A 10,451-nucleotide genomic window follows, 5' to 3' on the forward strand; every position below is an offset into this window, starting at 1 on the left:
ACACATGCACATACACACACCAGCACATATGCACACACACCAGCACATATGCACACACACCAGCACATATGCACATACACACACCAGCACATATGCACACACACACCAGCACATATGCACACACACCAGCACACATGCACTTACACACACCAGCACATATACATATACAAACACAGGCAAAGGTAAACACGGTGTGAGCCATGGGGTGATGCACACTGACATGGTTTGGCTCTGTGTCCCCACCCACATCTCATGCCAAAATGTAATCCCCACGTATCGCGGGCGGGACCTGGTGGGAGGTGGTTGAATCATGGGGCGCACTTCCCCCATGCTGTGCTCGTGATAGTGGGTGAGTTCTCACGACATCTGATGGTTGGAAAGTGTGGCCCGTGCCCCCTTTACTTGCTCTCTCCTGCTCCAGCATTGTGAAGACGTGCTTGCATCCCCTTCGCTCTCTGCTATGATCGTTGTTTCCTGAGACCTCTCAGTCATGCCTCCTGTCAAGCATGCAAAAGTGCGAGTCAATTAAACCTCTTTTCTTCGTAAATTATCCAGTCTCAGGTAGTTCTCTTTATTTATGTTTTTTTGAGATGGAGTCTCACTCTGTCACCCAGGTTGGAGTGCTATGGCACGTCTCGGTTCACTGCAGCCTTTGCCTCCCAGGTTCAAGTGATTCTCCTGCCTCAGCCTCTCCAGTAGCTGAGATGACAGGTGTGCACCACCATGACCGGCTGATTTTTGTCTAACTTTTTTTTCAGTAGAGATGGGATTTCGCCATGTTGGCCAGGCTGGTTTTGAACTCCTCCAGCAATCCACCCCCCTTGTCCTCCCAAAGTGCTGGGATTACAGGTATGAGCCACCACACCCGGCCTCAGGTAGTTCTTTATAGCAGTGTGAGAATGGATAATACATACACAAACCATGCAAACACATAAACACAAGCATTCACAAGCACATACACACTGCATACACATGTGCATGCACACATAGACACACACACATGCATATATGCACACGTGTCCACATGCACACACACTCATATGCACATACAAGCAAATACAAATGCATACACCCGTGATGCACACAAACATGTAAACACACAGGCACAGGCACACAAGCAAATGTGAACATGAGTGTACATGATACATGCAAAACAAATGCAAATGAATAGGCACACACGTGTGCATGCACAAGTGCACACACGCACAGAGAGACAAAGTCCCAAGAACATTTAGAGCCATGCACAGGCAGGCACCAAAGGAAAGAGATGCCTGTCGGTCAGTGCTGAGTTTGCAGGGTCCACTGGACTTTGGGGACGGCCTGTGAATTTCCCAGGCGGATGTCAGGCAGACAGCATTCAAGTGGGAAAAGTGTCGTATATTCAAATTTATTTAGATGAATGTCCAGCCACAGTCTTCTGTGGATTTGTGTACATTCACTTTTTTAAAAAATGGTTTCCATAAAAGGATTTTTGGTAATCGCCTAATTTTTAACACATTATTTATATACAAAACCCATTTCAAACTACTTACTGTACAAGAGAAAAGAGAAGCATCAGATTGCATGATTTTAGCAAATAATGGAAATCTATGACACCTATGAACTTTGATCACAGTTGGCAGATTAAAGGGAATGTCAACATCACATCAGTGATGTGTTCGAGACAAATATATTTCTGTTTTTCCTCCTGGCCTTTGCTAAAATGATGTTTCTCTCGGTGCTCGAGAAATTTCAGAGAGTTGTTTAGTACCATTGCTGCAAATTTAGAACACTCATATCATTTATGAGACTTGGTTTATACACTTTTAAAATAATTGTCCAACAGTGACATTCCTGTAAGTAAAAATATAGAGAAGTGTTACCAAAATAGAAGCCTTTATTAATAAAATTCTTTGGTAGTAACAGTATTTTAAATTCCTCTCAACGCTATTCGGTTAACTAATAAACTCCCTCCACCTTTGAGCTGCAGAAAAAATATCCTCAATCTACCATATAATTGATATTTGAAAAAAAAACCCATAAATATTCTAAAGCTTCCAGGGGACCCCTGGAAGTCCTAAGACTTCTTGAAACCCTGACACCATCTGTGGAAATGCCTCCGAGGTCCTCTCTCTCTGCCCCTTTTCTGGTCAACTGGTTTTGTCCCATAAGGAAGACAATCAACTCTGAGGTCAGCTTGCTGTGAGGGGGCAGGTGTGTGGCTGACAGCAGGGAGCCTGCCGGGGATGCCAAGGGCGCTGGTTCCTGCTTAATCAGGGACACCTGTGCCCCCGTCTCGCTTTCCAGGAATAACTGGGATGCTCCCACGCCCCCTGTGTGGTTCAGGGATGGGCCACTTCTCTCTCAGCTACTGAACTGATGGGAGGAGAAGGTGATGGAAAGTCTAACTTTTCTGAAACAGGCAGGTGACACCTTTTGGAACCAGAATCAATCATTATTTTTGGTTGGGGTTTCCATTTTCCCTGAAGCATCGCACCAGCTTTTGCCCGATGCCTCGGCTCACCATTTTGCCTCTATCTTAAGGAATTAGGAGGATTCAGAGGAGGGTTTCTAGGGGCCTTTGCTCACTTTACACTGCTAGGGAGACTCAAGTTTCCAAGCATTTTTTCTGCAAAGCACCTGCCTTTGCTACCTTATTGCTCTATTACCAGCCATCATTTTGATTCATCTTGAATACTACAGATTAAAAAAAATCCCCTGCATAATGGCTTTGTGCAAAAGCAAGGGAAAGAAAACAGAAAGAAGAAAGGAAAATGTCCTATCGGAAAGTGGTCCTCCATGTTTGCAGAAAACCCAGGACCTACAGGGCCCTGGCGGGAGCAGGAAGCCGCCTGCCCCTGGGAGAGGGTGCCTGTCAGTCGGGATGCCTGGCTGGCCTGCCCAGCCCCGCTGGCATAGCTACAGGATGCCCCCGTGGTAGGCATGGCTGGGGGCTGGGCTGCTGAGGCTGTCTGGGCAGGCTTTGGGGTTGTGGTGGTTGCATGGCGGCTCGTCCTTCTGCCGCTCCTTCTCCATCCAGGTTTCCAGCAGCTGCTGCTTGTCTTGCTCCTCCCGCATGAACAGCTCTACCATGAGCACCTTCTCCTTGTGGATCTGCTGGCTGATGTCCTTGGGGATGTCCGGGATGACCCAGTCCACGAAATCGCTCATGAACATGACCAGGTTCTGGAAGGAGGAGAGGCAGCGCGTGGCAGTGGGGAGGATGGCGCCTGGGGAAGTGCTCCCGACCTCTCTGCCTGGCCCCCACCTGGTGGAGCGCCACCCCATGACCTCCTGGCCTGTTGACCTCCCTGGGCAACAGTTCCCAGAAGGTATAAAGGAGGCACAGAACCACCTGGCAGGCCGTTGGGAAATGTTGGCCGACTTTCTCGAACGCATCTGAACTCAGTAATTGGGAAAATCACCTGAGTCATTCTGAATTCCTCGACCAGGAGACTCAGGAAGTGACCTGATGGGTCACACATCGCCAAATCTAACAAGCATCGAGGCTTTGGGGAAAAGCATGAAACTGGAAATAACCACAAATGGATCAAACTTTTAGTTTGCAAAGCCTGCCAGGGCCCGCCTGAACATCCACCACCTCCGTGGAGACATTTCTGGTGGACAGAAGGCAGCAGAAGTCAGTTTTTATGGAAAAACGAAATCTTGTCGTTTGCTGAACGTCTGTCCAGCGAGCATGTGTGAGCACCCCGAGCTGAGCAGGTTCCCGCCAGGGGCGGTGCTGGTGCCCCCTGGATTGGTGTCTTCTCCTGGTTGGCGCTCCCAGTCCCCAGCTGTGGCTGGGACTGGCTGCTCATGCTCGCAGCTGCAGAAGGTATGCTCCCTCCCATCTCCCTCTTCCCAGCCTGGTCAGCCCAAAGCAGTGACCGGCCCATCTAGGGGTGGCCTTGCCTCCAGGTAAGGCCAGGTCTGGGGTGCCATGCATGCTCCAGGGCTCCCATGGGATAAGGTTGGGCTGTCTCTGGCCGAGACCCCTCCTTGCTGGGCTCTCAGGCTCTGGCCTGCGGAACCCAGCCCCACACACCTTTTACACCGCTTGCTATGAAAAGCTGATGGATGAGGCCGCTGAGCTTAGAGGAGTGGAAGGGCCTGCCCTGTAACAGAGCTGGGACTTGAACCCAGTCCTGGGGATTCCAGCATCAGAGCCCTTGGCCCACTGCCTTCCTAGCATCGACTTAATCAAGGCTAGAGGGACACCAATGAGCAGAACCTTGGCAGTGCCCACAGCCCAGGGGGCCCCCCTCTCTGGGACCTCAGCTGCTGGTGCACAGCTGGCACCCTAGCCGGGGCTCCCGTTCCACTGGGAGTCCCTCTGGCCTCAGAGAGTTGGCCCAGACCCCACCTCAGAGGCTGGGCCAGCTGGGGCTGGGTCCCCTGGCTGTTGGCTGTGGCTGGGGTCATCTGAGAACCCACTGCCCTTCTGTCTGTCCTGGTTCTGCCTGCTACCACAGACACGGTATGAGAACAAGAGGGACAGAGGTGGAGTCCCCTTTCTCCATGTCTCTCTCTCTTTCTCTCTTTTTCTTTCTCTTACCCTTTCTTTCTTTCTTTCTTTCTTTCTTTCTTTCTTTCTCTCTTTCTTTCTTTCTCTCTCTCTCTTTCTCTTGCTTGCTTTCTTGCTTTCTTTCCTCTTTCTCTCTCTCTCTCTCTTCCTTCCTTTCTTCTCTCTCTCTCTCCTTTCTTTTGAGACGGAGTTTCACTCTCGTTGCTCAGGCTGGAGTGCAAAGGTATGATCTCAGCTCACGGCAACCTCTGCCTCCTGGGTTCAAGTGATTCTCCTGCCTCAGCCTCCCAAGTAGCTGGGATTACAGGCACCCACCATCATGCCTGGCTAATTTTTGTATTTTTAGTAGAGACAGGGTTTTACCATGTTGGCCAGGCAGGTCTCAAACTCCTGACCTCAGGTGATCTGCCCGGCTCGGCCTCCCAAAATGTTGAGATTACAGGTGTGAGCCACCGTGTCTGGCCCCTGTCTCTTTCAATAAAGACAATTCTACTGGATTAAACCCACCAGCCAGTCAGAACCCTTCTGCCGGCACTCATCCAGCCCCCCTCTTTGCCTTCCTCTCTCATGAGGTTGTCTTGGGCCCTGTTGGTGCAGGGGGCCTGGGGTCGACCAGGTCCCCTCCTCGGGTGTCCCAGAGCAAATTCTCCAGGCCTCTGGAGGAGTCTCTGAACCCCCAGCGTTAGCAGCTTGTGCCTTCCAGACTGCGGGCACGGGGTGGTCCCTTAGTGCCCCCATCCTCAAACCGGAAACAAAGAGTGATGCACCGCACCTGGAAGACGATGACGAACGCCAGCCGGGCTGCCAGGACGGCCCAGAAGTCCTTGGAGATGTCGTACTTGTTTTCCGACCACGGAGGCTCTCGGTAGTCTTTGTACCTGCAAAAGACGGTGGTGGAGTCGAGGGTGGGACTTCAGCGGGGCTCGGGCTCAGGCTCTGGCTGGAGCCAGGCAGCTCGAGGGACGCCTGGGAGAGGCTCAGCTTGGTGTGCGGCTGCCTCCGGGAGGACAACCTTCTCTTGGGCGAGCAGCCTGCGGACCCGCACCCAGGGAGTGTCTCTCCATGGCAGAGGGGGTGGTCAGGACCCCCCACGGGCCAGGAAGGACCTGAGGGACTTTGTGTAAAACACATGTGGCAGGAAGTATCCCCCAGGCCCAGCTGTGGGCTCACAGAATCAAGGGCAGGGACCATGTAGTCCAGGAGATTCCAAACTTTTAAAAGCAGTGGAGCCTTTGTTCCCAAAAGAAGTCTCACTGGATACTCCAATAGGGTCCCAAGAGTGCAGAGCCTACTTGGTTGAAGTCGGGCGGGGGGAGGGGGTTCCCTAAGCTTGAACTCCCTAAACCTCAACCCAACCCCCATGCTGCACAGAGCTCCAGGATGGGTTCCATGAAACACAGTTTGAAAACCACCTCTGCAGTCCATTCCCTCTTTGAGGGAAACTACTGAAGAAAAAACCCGAGCACCTTATCAGCCAGGAGGGGTGGCTCGTGCCTGTCACCTCAGCACTGTAATCTCAGGCTGAGGAGTCAGAGATCAGTCTGGGCAACACAGTAAAACCCTGTCTCTGCAAAAAAAAAAAAAAAAAAAATACAAAAATTAGCCGGGCATGGCAGTGCACGCCGGCATTCCCAGCTACTCGGGAGGCTGAAGAGGGAGGATCACCTGAGCCGGGGAGGTTGCAGTGAGTTTTTGATCACGCCACTGCTCTTCAGCCTGGCCGCAAAGTGAGACCCTGTCTCTAAAAAGAGCCAACCAAACAACAACCAAAACACCCAGCAAAACAATACCCTGAACATCTTATCAAAGTAACTTAAACAGCTTATCAAACATTTGCGAAAGAACGAAGCTAAGCATTCCATTGGTGCAGGCAGAGGCCTGTCAGGCAGCCGGCCTGGCCCGCCCTGCCCTGCCCTGCCCTGCCCGGGTCTGGGGCTGCTTTCTCGCCTCCAGGGTTGCTGCTTGGTCCTCACCGCCTTATCTCGAGAGAACGCGAGCTGCCCCTGGTTCTCGTTACCAGCTTTAGATGCAGCTGACTGATCTCCTGCTTGGAGAGTCAAGCTCACTCACACCCCCCGCCCCACCGAGGCCCTGCCACTGACCTCCGCTCTTCGTGGATATGCTTGGAGCCTCAGGAAGGAGACTCGCCCCGTTCATGACCACTGCCCATGCTCCAGTTCTCCCCAGCCCCTCCCTTCCTCTTTCACAGAGAGCTCGAGACGCCCAGGGTCTGTGGGGTCAGGGTGAGGTCTCTGCCCGGGGCCTCCCTCCCTCCATGGCTCCCTGAATCTGGGGGGTGCCACACATCGGCTGGAACTTGGCTTGAATGGAGCTGACGTCCCCACCCTTCATTGGAAAAGCTTCCCAAAGCTGGACAGAAAACGCCCCCACGAGGGGCAGGGTTTCCAGGGGCTGGGCTGCAGTTTGTGCCCCTGCTGGTCACTAAAAGCTGAGGTCAGTCGGGGATACCAGGAGAAGGGCCACCTGGATTTGCAGACACAGCCTCGGCCTGGACCCACATCCCTGGTGCTCACCCACTCCAATTACCACCTTGCTGTGTGTCCCCTAGGCAATCACTTGACCTCTCTGGGCCTCAGTCTGGGCATTCCCTCACTTACTTATGTCACAAGCATTTATTGACCAACTACTATGTGCCAGACCCCACTCTAGGGATAGAGAATTCAGGGGGGTACCCAACAGATAGGGCCCTTGCCCACAGAGCTTGATTTCTGGAGGGAGCTGGATGGGAGTCTCCGAGGGCCTATTTGGCACTGAGCTGCCAACCCCTGAGATAGGATCGGGCTGGGCCACGGCTATGGTGCCAGCTGCTGGGCCAGGCAGAAGTTACACAACCTGCTTTCCCATGGGAACGAGCAGCCCTGTCCTCCCAGTGTCAGAAGCCACACGCACCAGCTCGTTCCTCTTTATTCTGTGCTCAAGGCTTTGCCTGCTAGCATCTGTCTCCTCTTCTTCAAGTCATAACACCCCAGTTTTCCTTAGGACCCCCCAATTCTCTGTGACCTCACACCTTGGCACATGACCCAGGCCAAACCAAGGAGAACCCTCCTCCTCGTGGCAACAGTGGTTGGTTCAGGAATGGACATTTGACTCAAGATGGGGTAGTAAGACTCAGTCCCTGGATTTTCACTGACTATTGGGAAACAGAAGGTCTTCCCACAGGGACTGCAGAGCAGAGAGGATTTAAGCCAGGAGCTGCTGGGGATCCTTTCCACCAGCAAAAGAATCATGTAACACAGAGGAAATCAAAGTGGAGAAGTGGTGCCAGAGTGGAGCCTGAGGGCAAACTGTAGCTCCTGGATCCAGCCATGCCTGAAGCTATCCTGGGCTTCTTGGTTATAGGAACTGGTAAATCACCTCTAATTTCCTCCCATCAAGCATTTATTTATTTATTTATTTATTTATTTAATTATAGATAGGGTCTCACTGTGTTGCCCAGGCTGGAGTGCAGTAGTGCAGTGGTACAATCACAGCTCACTGCAGCCTCAAATTCCTAGGCTCAATTGATCCTCCCACCTCAGCCTCCCAAGTAGCTAGAATTACAGGTGCGTGCCACAAGGCCCAGCTATTTAATTATTATTATTTTTTGTAGAGATAGGGTCTCACTATGTGGCTCAGGCTGGTCTCTAACTCCTGAGCTCAAGTGATCCTCCTGCCTGGCCCTCCCGAAGTGCTGGGATTACGGGTGTGAGCCACTGCACCAGCCTTTTTTTTTTTTTCTTTTCCTTCTTTTTAAGCGAGTTTGCGTTGTTTCTTGACTTGCCCCTGATTTGAGCCTCGTCCAAACCTGGGCTCTCCCAGAAACCCAATAAACATGGCTTTTCAAAGAGGGCAGCAGAGAGCAGTACCTGCAGATCTGCACCTCGTAGCCCAGGTCCAGGGGGTCATTGGGGGCTGTGCCGTTCTGGAAGTCACTGACGTTGAAGGAGGAGAGGGTGTGGTTGACGAAGCCGTGCATGGTCCCGTTCTTACTGTACATGTAGAGGTACACCAGGCGCGGGATGAAGTCCGACGTGAAGGAGATCACGAAGGCCTGTGCAGGGGACGTGGCAGTGAGGGGGACCCCCAGCCTGGGCACAGAAGGGCCGACCGCAACCGGGGGTGACCTGTCCACGGCCACACTGAGCCCTGGCCACGTGCCACTGCCCCTGGTGGGGACCATAGTTGCACAACGTCCGCGTGCTGAGTGAATGGATGCGGGGTCACGGGTGCTCCTCTCAGCCCCCGGCAGCTGAAGGAGAGTGCCTGGGCGCCATAACACACACTCCTAGGAGAGAAGGCGCCAGGTGGACACTGGCTGCCTCTTGCTGCCTGTGTGGCCTTGGGCAAATTACCCAACCTCTCTGTGCCTCCATTTTCTTCTTATCAAAACAGGGCTAACAACACCCACACCATGTATGCACTGTGCCTCTGGGCTTGTTGGAGAAGGGAATGAGGCAGGAAGGGAAAGTGCTTTGCAAGCTCTCAAGTCCTCACCCAGCTCATTCTATTATAGCACCAGCTCTGGCTGGTGCCCTTACAAGAGAGGAACCCAAGGCCCAACGGCTGCCTCTCACACGGCTATGTGGCCTTGGGCAAATCACCTAACCTCTCTATGCCTCTGGTGTCTTCCCTGTCAGATGGGGCCATGACAGTCCCCGCCTCCAAGGGCTGTGTGCAGACTAGTGGGCTAGTGTGTGGAAAGAGCTTAGAAGGGTCTAGAACATTCTAGGTGCCTGGTGAATGTACCTGCTCCAAACTTTTTTTTTTTTTTTTTTTTTTTTAGAGAGAGACATGGTCTCACTATGTTTCATTACGCTGGCCAGGCTGGTCTTGAATTCCTGGACTCAAGCGATCCTCCCGCCTCGGCCTCCGAAAGTGCTGGGATTACAGCTGTGAGCCACCGCACTCAGCCTGCTGTTATTGTTGTTGCTGCTGTTGTCCTCAGGAGATGCCCTCTGTGCCCTGCAGCTGCTCACAGAGCCACTTGTTGCAGACAGGATGTACCTCTGTTCCCAGCTCCACCAACTCCAGCACAGCGTGGGCTCTGCCTCAGGACCCTGTGCTCCCTTGTCTGGGCGGGATAAGGAGCCATCCCGGTGTGCACACTCTGCCTGCAGTCTCCCTGTAGTCTGGTGGGAGCGTGTGCTTGGCAGAAGGGGTTGCCTGCCGGGAAAGGGCTCTGTCAGAGGGTTCTGAGGGGCCCTTCTCCGAGGCTGAGTGTCACCCTCTGCCCTCTGTGGGTGCTGAGCCCCAGGGCCTGCTGATACCCTGACTTGGCATCACGGCCCTGCAGGGGCATTGATCGTCAGCTCTGGGGAGCCACCCCGTGTCCGCCGTGGGCACGGTGTCAGCTTTTGGCGGGGAGGATTGGGCTCAGCCAGAGGGTGGAAGGGACGAGAGCCATGGGGCCCTGGCACAGCGGACTCCCTGTGGCTGCCTGGGGTTCTCATGTCTGGGATGCAGTCTTGGGCTTGAAGTATATGCTGGAGACAGCTGGGCACAGCTAAACCCAGGGGGGATCCAGGCCACGGGCAGAGTCAGACAGATCCTGATGGGGAAGGCTGAGGGCCGGGCCATCCTAGCCTGCGGGTCTGGGGATAGGAGAGGCTGGAAGGGGCTGCCATGCTGGGGAGGAGGCTGAGGGGCCTGGAGCCCTGATTCTTAGCAGAGCCATGTGTGAGGCTGATGAGAGCGTCCTTCTCGCCCCGTTTCAGCATCTCCCAAACCTTCTCTATAGAGCAGCCATATGTTTCAGATTAAGGAGAAAAATCAACTTTTTTCTTCAAATAAGAGAACAGAAAGATTGTCAATAAGGAATCTCTGTGTTTCTCCCCCTCTGTCTCTGTCTTCCCTCCTATCTGTCTCTGTCTTCCCTCCTATCACTGTCTCTGTCTTCCCTCCTATCTCTGTCTCTGTCTTCCCTCCTATCTCTGTCTCTGTCTTCCCT

General features: G+C 53.2%; 1 protein-coding gene across 2 annotated transcripts in view; it reads right to left on the reverse strand.

Annotated features, from left to right (window-relative positions):
* Positions 1 to 1,371: 1,371 nt before the first annotated feature.
* The window catches only part of ANO1 (anoctamin 1, calcium activated chloride channel), a 102,937-nt gene continuing 93,857 nt past the window's right edge, over positions 1,372 to 10,451 (reverse strand). Inside the window, exons 22-25 of one of the 2 annotated variants that reach the window (XR_001001807.1) lie at positions 8,371 to 8,555; positions 5,277 to 5,382; positions 2,805 to 3,165; positions 1,372 to 1,833 (exon numbers count right to left, since the gene is read on the reverse strand). Coding sequence is in view for 1 of the 2 variants with exons in the window: in XM_011942303.1 (XP_011797693.1) it covers positions 2,899 to 3,165; positions 5,277 to 5,382; positions 8,371 to 8,555 (558 nt within the window). In the remaining variant the exon portion in view is untranslated. Of the gene's footprint in view, positions 3,166 to 5,276; positions 5,383 to 8,370; positions 8,556 to 10,451 lie in introns of both variants that reach the window. The other variant, XM_011942303.1, reaches the window with a different exon arrangement.

This window comes from Colobus angolensis, unplaced genomic scaffold (assembly GCF_000951035.1).
Source record: "Colobus angolensis palliatus isolate OR3802 unplaced genomic scaffold, Cang.pa_1.0 Scaffold21, whole genome shotgun sequence".
NCBI classification, from domain to species: domain Eukaryota; kingdom Metazoa; phylum Chordata; class Mammalia; order Primates; family Cercopithecidae; genus Colobus; species Colobus angolensis.